The 15,125-nt window shown below is 37.7% G+C and overlaps 1 protein-coding gene across 7 annotated transcripts in view; it reads left to right on the top strand.

Moving 5' to 3' along the window:
* The window catches only part of ABLIM1 (actin binding LIM protein 1), a 268,909-nt gene that overhangs the window by 142,410 nt on the left and 111,374 nt on the right, over positions 1-15,125 (top strand). For all 7 annotated transcript variants that reach the window (XM_044665602.1, XM_044665611.1, XM_044665607.1 and 4 more), the window contains 2 exons: positions 2,636-2,762; positions 5,686-5,779. In XM_044665602.1, the coding sequence (XP_044521537.1) occupies positions 2,636-2,762; positions 5,686-5,779 (221 nt within the window). The remainder of the gene's footprint in view (positions 1-2,635; positions 2,763-5,685; positions 5,780-15,125) is intronic.

Raw genomic sequence — 15,125 nt, 5'->3', positions numbered from 1 at the left:
TCTCTCTCTCTCTCTCTCTCTCTCTCTCTCTCTCTCTCTCTCACTCACTCACTCACTTTTAAACACCAGTGGTTCTATATTGCCTTAATAATCAAATAAAAAATCCTCTGTTTGGCTTGAAAAAAGGTGGGGTTAAGTAGGTTAGAGCATTCTTATTCATTTGGTCCTCTCAATAACTCTATAGAGCACATGTCACTGTTTTTAAAATGAAGTAACTGAAGTATAAGAGGTTATAATTGTCCAAGGGCATACAGCAAGTTGTTGAAAGCAGGGCTTAATTCCTCCACACCCAGCAATCTTTTCATCATACTAGGAGTTCTTAAACTCATATCTGATAACTTTTTATTTACTATTTTGATAACTTTATTTCAATATAATTGGTTTCCTTTGAAATCCTATGCTATTTAATTTTGTGAACTTAGAAACACTCTTCTGAGAAGTGCCTACCCCACGGACTTCATCAGACTGGCAAAGGAGTCCATGAACTAAGAAAATGTTAAGAATTCCTGCCCTCAACTTTATTGGTTTCAAGACTGTAGCAAATCATAACTCTTCTATACTTTAGAAGATTGTCTCCTGAGTAATTATGACTGAAAAATATTACCTTGAATCCAATATTTTTGTTTCGAATTACCTAAGTAGATCCTCTGGACAGCCAGAAGTCTATAAATGGATGTTTTCCTGCATATTAAGGCCTTCTAGTGCTTAGAGTCTCCTAGAAGAGTGTTTCAAGAAACCAGTTACCACAGGATGAAATACTGGACTAAGACTCCAAATGCATGTAAAATATCTGGCAATGTGAGGTAGTACATGATGAAATGACAAAATGCTCAAGCAGTAAAATCTGTAAGAGTTGATAATGGAAGGGACCTAAGCATTTATTAATCACTAGGTGCTGGGCTAAGTGCTTTATAAATATCTTCTCATTTGATCCTGACAACTCCCTGGGAGTTCTGACTAGGCTCAGTGCACCACCTAGCTAACACTGGAGGGAAAAGTGAACTTTCTCAGGAAATTGAGAAAGTTAGAGAAGACTTCATAGAGCAATATGAGAACCATCATGATTATTCTTGCCTTAAAAGTATTTTTATTCTAACATTAAACAGCTAGAAACAAAACCAAGAAAGTTTCTATATACAAAGTAGAACAGAAAAAATATTATTCATGAAACTATGAATTTCTATTACATAAAGCTTGCTATTAAAAAGTATATAATAAATTCAGCATTATTTTTAGAGCTGTCCTGAATCTCTGAATTTCCTTATCTTTTATTCTTTGCATTTATAAAAAATGTTTCATTGCTGTTTATTTCTTTTATGGTTTTTTTCTTTTTGACACACAAACATCCTGTGTCCTCCCCACTTTTAAAAAGAGAAAAGCACAATCCTTTTAATAAATATGTATAATCAAGCAACATAAATACACAGTGGTTTTGTCCAAAAAAGAGTTTCATCCCTTATTTTGAGACCATTTGTCCTCTGTCAGCAAATGAGACGTATATGTCATTATCAATTCTCTGGAATGATGGATTGTCACTGCTTTGCTCAGAGATTTTAAGTCTTTCAAAATTATTTTTCTTACTATATAAAGTATTTCCCTGGATTTATTTACTTCATTCTGTATCAGTTCATACAAATCTCTATATCCTTAAAATTATCCCTTTCATCATTTCTTATGGCACAATTATACTCTATTATATTCATATACCCTATTAAAGGCAGCTAGGTGACTCAATGGGTAAAGCACTGGGCCTGGAGTGAAAGCAAGTCACTTAATCTCTGTTTGTCTTAATGCACTAGAGAAGGAAATGGCAAATCATTCCAGTATCTCTGTCAAGAAAACTCCAAGGAAGGGGCAGCTAGATAACACAGTAAAAAAGAGAACCAGGTCTGGAGTTGAGAGGAGCTGGGTTCAAATGTGACCTCAGACACCTCTTAACTGTGTGACCCTAGGCAATTGCTTAGCCCATGTCTCTCTTCTGCTTAGAATTGATACTAAGACAGAAGGTAAGGGTTAAAAAAAAACCATTGACAGTATTGGCATGCTATAGACATAGGGTCACTAAGAGTCAGACATAACAAGAACTGAACAACAAAATTTATTCAGCTATTTCACAAGTGATGGATGCCCACTTCGTTTCAAATTCTTTAAAAAGAGCTATTGTAAAGATAGGTCTTTTTCCTCTTTCTTTAATTTCATTGGGGTTTAGGTCTAGTCATGGTATCATTCAGTTATGGTTATATACAATTTAGTGACTTTGGCAGCATAGTTTACAATTGCTTTCTAGAGAGGCTGGACCAATTCAAAGCTCCTCCAACAGTGCACCAGTATACCTGTCTTTCCACAGTCCCTCCAGCAAGTGTCATCTTCCCTTTTTTGTCACCTTTGCCAATATAGATGTGGAACCTTGTTGTTTTCATTTACATTTAATTCATGTTTCTCCAATTGTTAGTCATTTTGAATCTTGCCTAAAAATTTAAAAATCCTCTTCCCACAAAGTCCTTTGCTCTACATGGATTCAACTTAAGATAAATAATAGTTTTAGCATCCCATGATGTATTTCTTCATCCCCTTCCTTTCAGGCTTAGGTTTTATACAACAACCATGCAGTACTTTGTTGGTTGCTGTTTTCCAGATTGTGCTGGCTGTGGCAGAGACATAAAGAATGGACAGGCACTGCTGGCTTTGGATAAGCAGTGGCACCTGGGGTGCTTTAAGTGCAAATCCTGCGGAAAAGTTCTCACCGGGGAATACATCAGCAAGTAAGAAATCTTTCACTCTATGGAATCCAGAATTAATAGTGGATAACAAAACCAAATGCTCTCAGTGGTTGACAGCAAGGCATTTGCTAAGTGTTTGAATAAAATCCAAGCAAGAGGTGGGCTCATCTTTATCAAGGCTTCATATGTGGAGTCCTAGACTTGGAGTCAAGACCACCTGGGTTCAAATCCCATCTTAGACACTAGCTTGTGACAGTGGGCAAGCCACTTAATGCCTCTGTGCATCAGTTTCCTCATCTGTCAAATGAGGAGTTTGGATTGAATGGCCTCCCAGGGCCCCTTCCAACTCTAGATCTATAAGGCAATCCATGCTCATGCCCCAACTTTCTCAAATATCCCAAATTGGTAGCAAACACTTCGTAATGTTTTTTTCTTGATTGAGTTGAGCAAGGAAGGCCAGTCCTGTTTAGAATCTCGAGCTCACAAGTCAAATCAACAAGCATTTAATGAGTGCCTACAAAAGTCAAAAGCATTGACCTAAGCAGTAGGTGTTCAAAGAAAGGGAAAAACCAGTCCCTGCTCTCAGATTTCAGCCTAATGGGTAAGACAATATGCAGCTCTGTACAAGCTAGATATATACAGGATAAATGGGCAAAAGTCTCAGAGGGAAGGCACAGAAATTAAGGAGGCCTGGGACAGGCTTCTTACATCAAATGGAATTTTAGCTGACACTTTTGGTTTATTATTATTATTATTAAGATATTTTATTTTACCAATAATTTTTCTGAAGTTATATGTTCCAAATTGTCTCCCCTCACCTCTCCCAGAACTGTCAAGCAATTCAAACTGGGTTGTACATGTATTATTATGCAAAACATATTTACATATTAATATTTTTGTAAGAGAATTTTAGCTAAGACTTAAAGATAGCTAGCAAAACCAGAAAGTGGAAATAATGAGATAATTCCAGGAATGAGGGAGTTGGCAAGTGGAATGTCTTGTTCAAGGAATGACAAGGAGATCAGTTTCACTGGATTGCAAAATACGAGGAGGAGAGGGAGTTGTAAGAAGCCTGGAAAGGCCATGTTATGAAGGTATTTTAAAATCAAATAGAGTATTTTATATATATGATCCTGGAAGTAATAAGGATGTTGAAGTAAAATTGAAGTTGATTAAATAGGGAATATATGACATGATCAAATTATTCATATTTATGTAACTTTTAAAAAGATATGCAAGATACTTTCCTTTAAGCAACTTTGTATAGGTGAATAGATTATTATTACATTTTACATATTTTCCTATCTGGAAGTTATGGCTTGGTGCAATAAGTGATTTGCCCATAGTCACAGAAGAAATGATTACCAGAGGCAGGATTAGAACCTTTGGATCCTAATTTCAAATCCATTCCTCTTTATGCTATACCATAATTCTTCCTCATCACAGGGGATTGGGGATGTATCTGAGCAGGTCTAGCTTTATACTTAGACAGGGATAGAAGTTGCCTATGTAGAAGGATTTGACTCCATTGGCCAAAACAGTGAAAGAGCTAGAATTTGTACAGAATCTGTGAGTTTCTAGTGAAACACAAATAAATTAATTAAGGGAAAGAGTAGAACAGTAAGGCTTAATCAATCAACACTTTAGCCAGAATTTCATCAAATTGGTTCTCCTCATAGAGGTAACCCAAGGAATAAAATTTGGATCTTTTATTTCATTGATATGGGGAACTCCTAAATAAAGAAATTTCCTTCTTCAGAAAAAGCCAGCACCTTCTCTGAAATGACTGGTACTGGAGAATTAATTGCCTGGGACACTGAGAGTTTAATTAAGCAAGTTACCCCACGCTATTTGAACATTTTTGCCTTATATGCTTTCATATTATTTATTCTGAACTTAACAAAGAAATGTATTTTTCCATCTACAAAGTAGGAACCCCCCACCCCAAAAAAGGATTACCTGTGAAAACAAGAATCTCTGCATATGGCTTATAGTTTTTATGTAAATATCTTTTTAAAGATTAATATAAAGTAGGGCTAAGAAAGCTTATAGAAATTGGGCCTAGGACAAGCATATTTTTCTTAGGGCAGGGGAAAGAAATGATAGAAAAGAAGATATTAAGATATTTAATTCAACAAATTAAGGGCCTACTTTATTCAAGGTGCAATGGAAAAGAAAAGTCTAAGACACTGACAGAGACCAGATTTAATTGGAGGCTCCATAGTGGAGAGCCCTGGACTTCCATAGATCACCATTCATTCATTTAATCCACTAATATTTATTAAGTACCTATTGTATGTAATGGATTCTGCTTTGGGAGGAGGGAATGATACAAAATGGGACATGGCCCCTGCCTTTAAATAACTTACATGAAGCCTCTGAAGACCATGGAAATATTAAACAGAGAAGAGGAGAATGGAATGGAAGAAGCATAAGCCCAAGCCCTGGGTCTTTCTTTGGTTCTTGGCTCTGCAAAAGTTTTGACTTTATTGAGGGGGTTATAGAAGCTGCTGCTACTCAAGGGAAGATAGTAGGACCACCAGTCACATACTCCTTGCCCAGGAAGGTCGTGATGAAAAAATAGCAACAAGGGACCTATTTCAGCTCTGCAACTGGAATGAATTTATGTGCAAGTCTACATTATGAGTACAAGTTTCTACTGATTATGGGCAGTAATGCTTCTTGGGTCATAAGTAGGATGCATGGTTATTATCTGGGTGATAGAGGGCACTATATTCTTTCTGGCTGTGACTCCAGTATCCTCATCTGTTCTCCAAGAACAAAAATTATTCTTATTATTATTCTGCAGGAGAGTATGTAGTGGGGGGTGAAAGGGAGGGGAGGGTTTCCTTTTTCTAGTTATGACAAGCTCTGGATTCCTGCAGGGCTATCTTCACACAATTTATAGAGCACCTTTTTAAAGAAATGGAAAGTAGATTCACACTTCTTGGGCTTTCTTCTACAGGGATGGAGCTCCCTACTGTGAAAAGGACTATCAAGGGCTCTTTGGTGTCAAATGTGAAGCTTGTCACCAGTTTATCACAGGGAAAGTTTTAGAGGTAAGTGACAGATTACTTTCTCATAACCAGTCTGTGTTTTCAGAGAGAGAGAGAGAGACAGAGAGAGAAAGAGAGAGAGAGAGAGAGAGAGACAGACAGACAGACAGACAGACAGACAGACAGACAGACAGACAGAGACAGACACTGAGAGACTGAGAGACAGAGAGACTGAGAGACAGAGAGAGAGAGACAGAGAACATATGTCAATCAGTCAGTCATGAGTTTTGGAGTGGCAGGGGCTTTCCAATAAAATCAGAAATAGCACCAAGCACCTTTATAGCAGAATTAAAAGAAAAATTACACATAAGCACTAGAGATAAGGTTGACAATCTGTCTCTCCTTTATGAAGAGATATTTTATTTTTCACAAGCTTTGTCTACCTGTGGAGAAAATGCTCTTCCACATGGCCAAAGTCTTACAGGCAGCTAAGCAGCCCAGTGGATAAGCCCTGGTCCTGGAATTAGAAAGACGAGTTCAAATCCAGCTTCTTCCTAGCTGTGTAACCCTGGACAAGCCATTTAACTTGTCTGCTTCAATTTACTCAACCATAAAATGGGAATCCTAAAAGCAAATCAAATCATAAAATCAAAAAATCTCCCAGGATTGTTGTGTGGATCCAATGAGACAATAATTTGTAAAGCATTTAGCACCAACAAATAGTAAGCATGATATACGTTAGCTACCGTTATTATTTTTTTAAATAGGGATCATAATAGCACCTAATTTAGGTTTGTTAGCACAAATGAGATAATATTTGTAAAGTGCTTAGCATAGTGTTTGGCACACAGTAGGTGGTATATAAATGCCCATTTCCTTCTTCTCCCATTCCCTTACAGGATTAGAGCTGCCATGAGGGTCTTATTGTTTTTAGGCATTATACAAAGTTGTTTTTCTGGAAGCTAGACTTTCCAAGCATGTTGCAAAGATATCGGTTTACAGATAGAGCTTAAGAGAATTGAACAAAAGCAAGAAGGTTGGTAAGACCAGGGGCAGAAAGAAAATTGTGAGAATTTTATGTTAAACAACTGGAACAGAGGAAGCCATCAGTGTTAGTCCTAGGATGAAGAAAAGGTCTGTGTGTCTGTGTTTATACACATGTGCATGTACATATCTACAGAAATACCATTTATTACCCTTAGACATACACCTGATTAAAAAAAGAATAGCTGGGGGAGCAACTTGAGGGCTCAGTGGATAGAGAGGCAGGCCTAGAGATGGGAGGTCTGGGCTTCCAATCTGGCCACAGACATTTCCTAGTTGTGTACCCTTGGACAAATCAATAAACCCCCATTGCCTAGCCCTTCCTGCTCTTCTGTCTGGGAACCAATACGTAGTATCGATTCTAAGATAGAAGGTGAGATATTTTTTCTTTTTTAAAGAAGAGCTAGCATTTTCTAGTGCTTCAAGTTTGGCAAAGTGCTGTACATTTTATTTCATTTGTTCTGAGAAAAGAAAGGGTGGGTGAAATATGAAGAGGTAGATTCCCCGCCCTAAGAAACCCACATCCTGTGTCAGTGATGAGCACCCCGAGAATCTTCTGTTTAGATGTGGTTGTTCTAGGCAAGGCAGCTTCGGGTCATACTTTCCCAGATGCTGTCTCTGCCCGATTGTCTGTCTGGGGGCAGTGAGAGTATTGTCACTTGCATTCGTGATGACTCCTCTGAGTTCAGGAGACTCTGCTAAATGCTAAAGCATTAAAAAACAAGCAAACCCTGCCTCAAGGAACTTAGAGCCTGGAACCAGGAGAAAACATGGACATAAATCGTTATAGCACAAGTTAAAATAAATGGTCATTGAATAGGGCTGGTGGCATGGGCTCCTACCAGATGAGGGAATCACTGTAGCAGGCTGCCATGTGTGGGTGTTGCTTTGCCCTCTCGAAAAGTAAAGATTACCCCACTTCCAACATGCCCACACCCTACCTGTTAGGGTGGATAACATAGACTGATGTCAAGAAAGGTGGAGCAGGAAGTCGAACAACTAGAACCAAGGCTGGTCCAGCAGCAAGATAGACTCCTTGACTAATTTCGCCTGTCACCTGGAAGTCTATGAATACAGTCAGATTTAATCCTCAGACTTCACAGGACAGAGAAAATCAATCTGGGAGGACTCTGAGATGTTATCATTAATTGTTTTATTAACAAGAATTTGTTTTTAATTTTACTTTATAGGCCATATTCTAAAAATTTGCTACTTTATTAAATCACTCATGGATGATCACTTCTGAGGTTCCTTCTAGCTCTGAATTTATAATAATACAGTAAAATTTCTTATAATAGTTTGCAAAATGTTATATGAATCTTCTTCACCATAGTCCTGGTAAGTGGGCAGGACTTGTACTTCACTTATGAAAGAACAAAGAATCAAAGAGGGATAAGGATGGTTCCCTTGATGGGATTCTCCAGCAAAGGGCTAGGTGTTATTTTTAATTTTCCAGCAGAATTTGGGTCACCATTCTTTCTTTTTAAAAAAATATAGACATACACACATACATAGAGTCAAATATATATAGCTTATATATTTAAATGTAAATATATAGTTAAATATATCTTTTTAAATATAGACATGCATATATAGTTAAATAATATCTTTTCCAGTGCAGGGGAAGGAGCGGGGGAGATACCTGGGAAGTTTAATGTAACCAACAAACTAATTAATAAAAAGAAATAAAAAATACCCTCCACAACCAACTGTGTATTACAGAAGCAATGTATCATTTGCTCTCTGGTCACCCAATAGTAGTGATAGTCACCTACCCAAAAAATCTTGCTTTTTCATAATCTGACCTGTGACTCAGATCTCATTTGTCCAGGTTCACAACTTCAAAATCATTCTTCACTCTTTCACTATCCCACTCCTCCATATCCAATCAGGTGCCAAATCTGACTCCATAATATTTCCCAAAATCCATTTCTTTCTTTCCACTCATATAACCATCCCCTACTTAATTCCCTCATCACCTCTCACTTGGACTAATATAGCCTCCTAATTGTTCTCCCCATTTCTAGTTTCACCCCTCTACAATCCATTCTCTGTATACAAAACAATTTTCCTGTGCCATCTCCCCAAGAATCTTCACTTGGCTCCCTATTGCACTCATAAACAAATATAAATTCTTCAAACTGATGTTTACAGCCCCTCACAAACTGGCTTTAGCCTACCTATACAGACTTATTTCACCTTACTTTTTCTTTAAGTTCCTGCGATGTTGACCCTCAACCTGTTTCCTGAGATTAGAAATGCACCTACTGGGGGGGATTGAGAGCCAGGCCAAGAGACAGCAAATCCTGAGTTCAAATCTGGTCACTTCCTACCTGTGAAAGTGAACTGTTTTTTTCCAAAGAGCTCCACAGTCAGAATCACAGAATTTGAGAAGTAGAAGAGACTTTAGGGGGCCATCTAGTCCCACCACTTTATCAACAGAATCCTTATAACTTCTACTTCTTGTTCTTTTTCTCTTTGAGGCCAAACAGAATAAATCTCATTTCTCTTCCAAGTAATAGCCCTTCACATACTTAAAAAGTTATCTTAAGTTCACCCCAAGACTTTTCTTCAACAGACTAAACATACCCAGGCCCTAAAATTGGGTCAAGGTCAGCATTACAGTCAGTGATAATAAAACCCAATTGATTCGCACTGAGAGGGTAGCACCACATGTACTTAAGAGACCTTGCTATATAGTCTTCTATTCAGTTGACCAGGATCATCTCTCCCTGTCTTTACTCAGATTTTCAGCAAAGACCCACATTTTAAGCTATGGATTTTCAATAAATTATTTTTCTAGTGATGATTCTAGACTTTATGGTAATTATAAGAAAACTGCTACTTCTAAATAAATAGAAGTGACCATAAATAGTATACAACCCCATTTCTTTTGTAGGAGATTAGAGGGTTGATTTGTTCTAGTGATAGAAATAAAATTATTTTTAAAAAAGATGAGCTGAAAAATAATTAGGGGAAAAAAACAAAATAATGATACACAAGGAAATAAACACGAAGACATTGAATAGTATTCTGGATATTACTTTAAAAGATACAGAGAGGGAAAGGCTGAATATATCCTGCAGATCTGAAAGAGAACTTACCAAAAGGCAAAAGTTGCCTGACTTCCCTTGGGGAAACAAGTTTGCTTTGGGCTGGTACCATAAAAGTTTGTTACTGGTTTCCCAAACAGGTTTTTGGTTTACTTTCAGTTTGTAAATTTGCTGTAACAGCTGCAAGAAGGAATGTCCAATATAAAACTGTTTCCAAACACCATTTTGAAGAAAACTAGGTCTGAACATTTTTTCCCTTGAAAGTCAGATAGCCCCAGGAATCACTGAACCTTCAGAGTATTTTATCAAATGCTTGGACTTAGAATTTGAGTGAAAGCAGCTCTGATGGAGGTGAAAGCCCATGAGATTTCTGTATGATCCCATTGTAGTGGGTGCTGCTGTCACCACATTCATCTCTGAGACTCAACACACCCTGCTGGCATCTTGCCCTCCTCACATGGGTGTGGGATCTTGGAGAATTCATTCTTCGTGGTTGTCAAACAATGATGTAGAGCATCCAGCTTGGGAGCTAGTTTGGCCGGGTTGCCACTGTAAAAGTACAGCTCATGCTCTGGATACACACGAACACTCCCACCTCACCCAGCCCTTTCCTCTTTTCTCCACCACCTCTAGTGAAAGAAGGACCCGACCATGATTGTCTGGGTGACTTTTTGGACTAAGGACATGCCCATTTGATAATTCCAGGGTGGAGAGGTGGCAGCAGTAGCAGCTCTAAAGGAAATGGAAGAAAACAGCTGCTTGGGAGAAGTTGTAAACACTGTACAAACACTTGGGCACACCCCTTTTCTAGTGTTTTATAATAATGTTTGAAGCTGCTGTTTTTGAGTTCCCATCAGGCCATAAGTGATCTACACTTGGCACTGATTAGTTTAAATTTGAGATATCCTTATGCCAGAGGGACTATGACAGGTCAAAGACTGCCTTTTCTTGTAAGGAGCTAAGAATCCGGTGATACAGTTGAAAGGACACTGGACTAGAATTCAAGCACCCCATCTCCTCTACTAGCGTGGTTAACCTTTCTGGGTCTCGGTTTCCTTCCTCATTTGTAAAAAAATTTAAAAATAAATCAGTAGGAAGTGGAGGGGCTTTATTAAAGAGGGTTTGAAGGCACCTTCTCGCTCAATGATTTTATAACCTATGGCTGGAGTTTTAAGGGCTCACAGCCTAAGGAAAACAGTAGTAGAGGCGGCATCAGAAGACCTGGGTTCCTGCTTCAGACATTTCCTAGCCATGTAATTTAAAATAAGTCTCTGCCCCTTTCGATTCCATTGCCTCATCTGTAAAATGGGTATTATGGTACCACCTGGGTGCCAGAGTTTTTCTAAGGAAAGAATAAGTACTCTAATTGATATGTCAAAGTCTTAATGCAGATTTGGGGAACACTGTTTATCTGAGGGATTGAATAATTGAGTGAAAAGTAATAAACCTCAATATAGTTTGTTGTTCAGTCATTCATCATATCCAATTCATCATGTCCCCATCCACCAAAGCACTCCAGCCCCTTCTGCCTTTCTCCATCTCTCAAAGTCTGTCCAGGTTCATGTTTGTTGTTTCCATGACCCTATCTATCCCTCTCATCCTCTATCAACCCCTTTTTCTTTTGCCTTCACTCTTTCCCAATATCAAGATCTTTTCCATTGTTTCTTATCTTCTTATTATGGGGCCAAAGTATTTTAGCTTCAGTATTTAATGTCCTTCTGGTGAATATTCTGAATTAATTTCTTTAAATATTGACTGAAAGGCTCTTTACTGTCTGGAGACTCTCAAAAATCTTCTCCTGCACCACAATTTGAAAACACTGATTTTGCAGCACTCAGCTTTTCTTATAGTCCAATAGAGAGACCTTATGAATTTCCATAAAGGAATCAGAAACAGTGAAATATTTAGAATGTTGGACTTGAAGACATGAATTCAAATTCTGTCTCAGTTATTAGCTTTGTGACACTGGAAAAAGCCACTTAACTTCTTTGAAACTCAGTTTTTTCATCTGTAAAATGAGAATAACAATAGTACCTCCCTCACAAAATTGTTATTGGAATCAAATATGCTTTGTATGTAAAGGATTTTGCAAATCTTAAAATACTATGTAAATGTTATTATTATTACTGTTGGTATTTATTGTGTAAGACAAGGTCTCATTAACTATACATTCAACAAAATTTTAGCAAATTGAATAGAACTGAAAGTAGAGGATTATCAAGTTGTTACGTGCCATTCAAAACATACAGGAATCTCTCTTCTCTCCCTCAGGGTTCTCTCCCTTCTCAGAGTTAGCTAGCCTGAATAATAGATAGAGTACTGGCTTTTTAAGTTTCAAGAAATCCTGAGTTCGAATCCTACCTCAGATGAATACTATCTGTGTGATCCAGAGCTAGCCACTGAACCTTTGGAAGTCTCAGCTGTCTCCTCTCTAAAATGAAGGGGGTGAAAATAGTACCTACTTCCTAGGGTTGTTGTGAAGATCAAACAAGATAATAAATATAAAGTGCTTTAAAAATCATAAAGCATTATATAAATGCTAGCTATTGTTATTTTCATTACAAAATTACCTTGTATTTATCTTCATAAGGAATGAATGAGACCCTTATCTTTAAGCATCTACTATGTGCAGGACACCATATTAAGTGCTTTACAAATATTATCTCATTTAATCCACAAAAGAGCCTTGGGAGGTAGATGCCACTATTATTCCCATTCTATAGTTGAAGCAGAGTTATGTACATGTTATATTCTTCCAACAGAATATAATTTATGTGAGGAAAATGATTTTCTTTCTTTTTCTTGCCCATTGATAAATACAATGTCTTGCACATAGTAGGCACCCACATTTTAAATCAAATTTAATTTATCCCAAGGTTAAACTATTCTCAACTATGAGAGGAAATATAGTGGAAAAGAAAATTTACCTTTCCCCAACTATGCACTGAAATGGAGAATAGGCTTATATGTCTAAACTTATTCACTGTTTCTCTCCAATCCTTCCCCTTTGTGTGTGTTTGGGGGTGTGTGAGCTGCCAAACTAATTTCCTTTAGTGACCGAAGAATAACAAATCCTGCTTGAAGAGAGCTTAAAATACTGGTGATTATTTAAGGCCCCCAAAGTTAAGTGACCACTAGTTACAGAATTGACTTAAAAGTTAGAGAATCCTCATTGAGTATATTTGATACTGATTATGCCCCTATAAACAGTACTATAAAGATCTAGGAACAAAGAAAGAAATACATCTTGAAAGAATGATATTTAGGGGGCAGCTGGGTAGCTCAGTGGATTGAGAGCCAGGCCTAGAGACAGGAAGTCCTAGGTTCAAATCTGGTCTCAGCCACTTCCCAGCTGTGTGACCCTGGGCAAGTCACTTGACCCCCATTGCCTACCCTTACCACTCTTCCACCTATGAGTCAATGCACAGAAGTTAAGGGTTTAAAATTTTAAAAAAAAGAATGATATTTGATCTACGTTTCTTCTCACCAGAAAGATGAGAATATATGCTCGGGAAGAGGAAGTAGACTAAGGGACGGGGATTGACAAGATTTCTCTTGGGGCCTCCTTCCTTCTTTATCTTAGCTTTAATTTTGACACAACCAGCAAAATTAACTCTGTATGAAACTCTTGCTACAGACCGCCATGTTTCCAAATCTCTACCAAAGCTTTTTCTTTTCTTTTCTTAGAAAAGAAGATGTTAGAAAAGGCATGTTTAACCTGACTCATGAATTGTTTATAATTGGGGTTTTTCTTGTTCTGCTTGGCCCCAAAGAGCAGAATCTAGGAGCAGAAGTTAGATGCTGTAGAGAAGCAAATTTAGACTCTATAAAATGAAAAACTTCCTAATAACTAAAACTGTCCAAAAATAGATTAATCTGTTTCAAGAGGCAATTCCCCTCATTGGAGATTTTCAAGCAAAGTTTGGATGACCACTTGTTGGGTAAAATGTGAAAAGAATTCTTATTCAGTTACAAGTTGGACTGGATGGATACTGGAGTTCCTCCTGCCTCTCATATTTTGAGTTCCAGAATATAAAGAGATTTAGGCTTTGCAAATTACTTTCTGTCTCCTCATCTTCTAGGTAAGCTCTTCTCTCTGGTCACTGTGATGCACAGTATCACTGCCTTTATTCAGAGCAGGACCTTTCCCTCTCACTTATAGGAATTTGCAGGGAATCATTATAGACTTGAAGTTTCTGAGGCCAGGCAGAGTTCTCTTTCCCTCCCTGTTTGGATGTGTTAGACCTCCCAAAAGAACCTTCCCAAACAACTGACTTCCTTCCTCACTTGCAGCTTCTTAAGCATCAGCTTCATAAAGGAAGGTTAAACAGGAGACCAATTTTTTTAAGAAGACAACACAAATGAAGATGCAGGCACTCTTCCAAATGCTTAAGAATGACTAAAGATCAAAGCCAACATCAAACTGAAAATAAGGGGCCTCAGTGAAGATAACTCACATTTATCAAATGCTCTGTGGTAACAAAGTTTGTTCTCATTTTAGCTTCCCCAAAATCCTGTGAAGTAGCTAGTGTATCATTTACCCCCATTTTTTACCTGAGAAAAATGAATGCTAGCAATCTAAAGTCACTCAGCAATGGTGAAGTCAAGATTCAAGCCCACTTCTCCTGATTTCAAGACCAACACTCATTTGCCTACAACATATTTTCTTGATGTGGCGGAAACTAATGGCCTGGAAGCAAATTTCCACCCATTCTGAGTAGACCCGGGGAAAGTCTCTGCTAGTTTCTCCAGTCTTTCCTTTGATGCCCTTGGTCCTTTACAATTCTCTTTCCCTAGGGCAGTGGTATGTTGCAGCCAGCTCCTACCAGTTTATAAGAGCCTACAATTAAATTTTCATTGTGAGCATTTACATTCCCAGAAATGGGCAAATGCTACAAATCAAGATTTGAATTATTATTTGTCAATTGTCAAAACTTAAGAAAGCAATGGATAAAATGTTATTAATTCAGATTAAACTTAAAAGTGCCTCCTACATGTACTTTTTTTCCTGGGGAGCTGGTTGTTAAATATTTACCAGCATGCTCCTGCCCTAAGGGCTTTAAATATATTACCACATCCTGTTATACTCTCTCTAAAATAAATAAACTGGGGTAGGAGCACAAAATGTCACTGGTTTAGTATCTTTTCTCAGCAAGATCCTTGGCACGTATAGATTTCCTCCACTTTGTACTCTTTTTTCAAGGACAAAGGAAAGCTTAAACTCTCAGAATTCTTTCCAGACAAAAGTAAAAATGGGTTTGACTAAAGAATAATTTTGTTTTACCAATTTTTTTTTTGTCACTGCATCTAGG

This window comes from Gracilinanus agilis, chromosome 2 (assembly GCF_016433145.1).
Source record: "Gracilinanus agilis isolate LMUSP501 chromosome 2, AgileGrace, whole genome shotgun sequence".
Taxonomy (NCBI): domain Eukaryota; kingdom Metazoa; phylum Chordata; class Mammalia; order Didelphimorphia; family Didelphidae; genus Gracilinanus; species Gracilinanus agilis.
The sequence above is the reverse complement of the archived record's forward strand: the minus strand, read 5'-3'. Positions and strand labels throughout refer to the sequence as shown.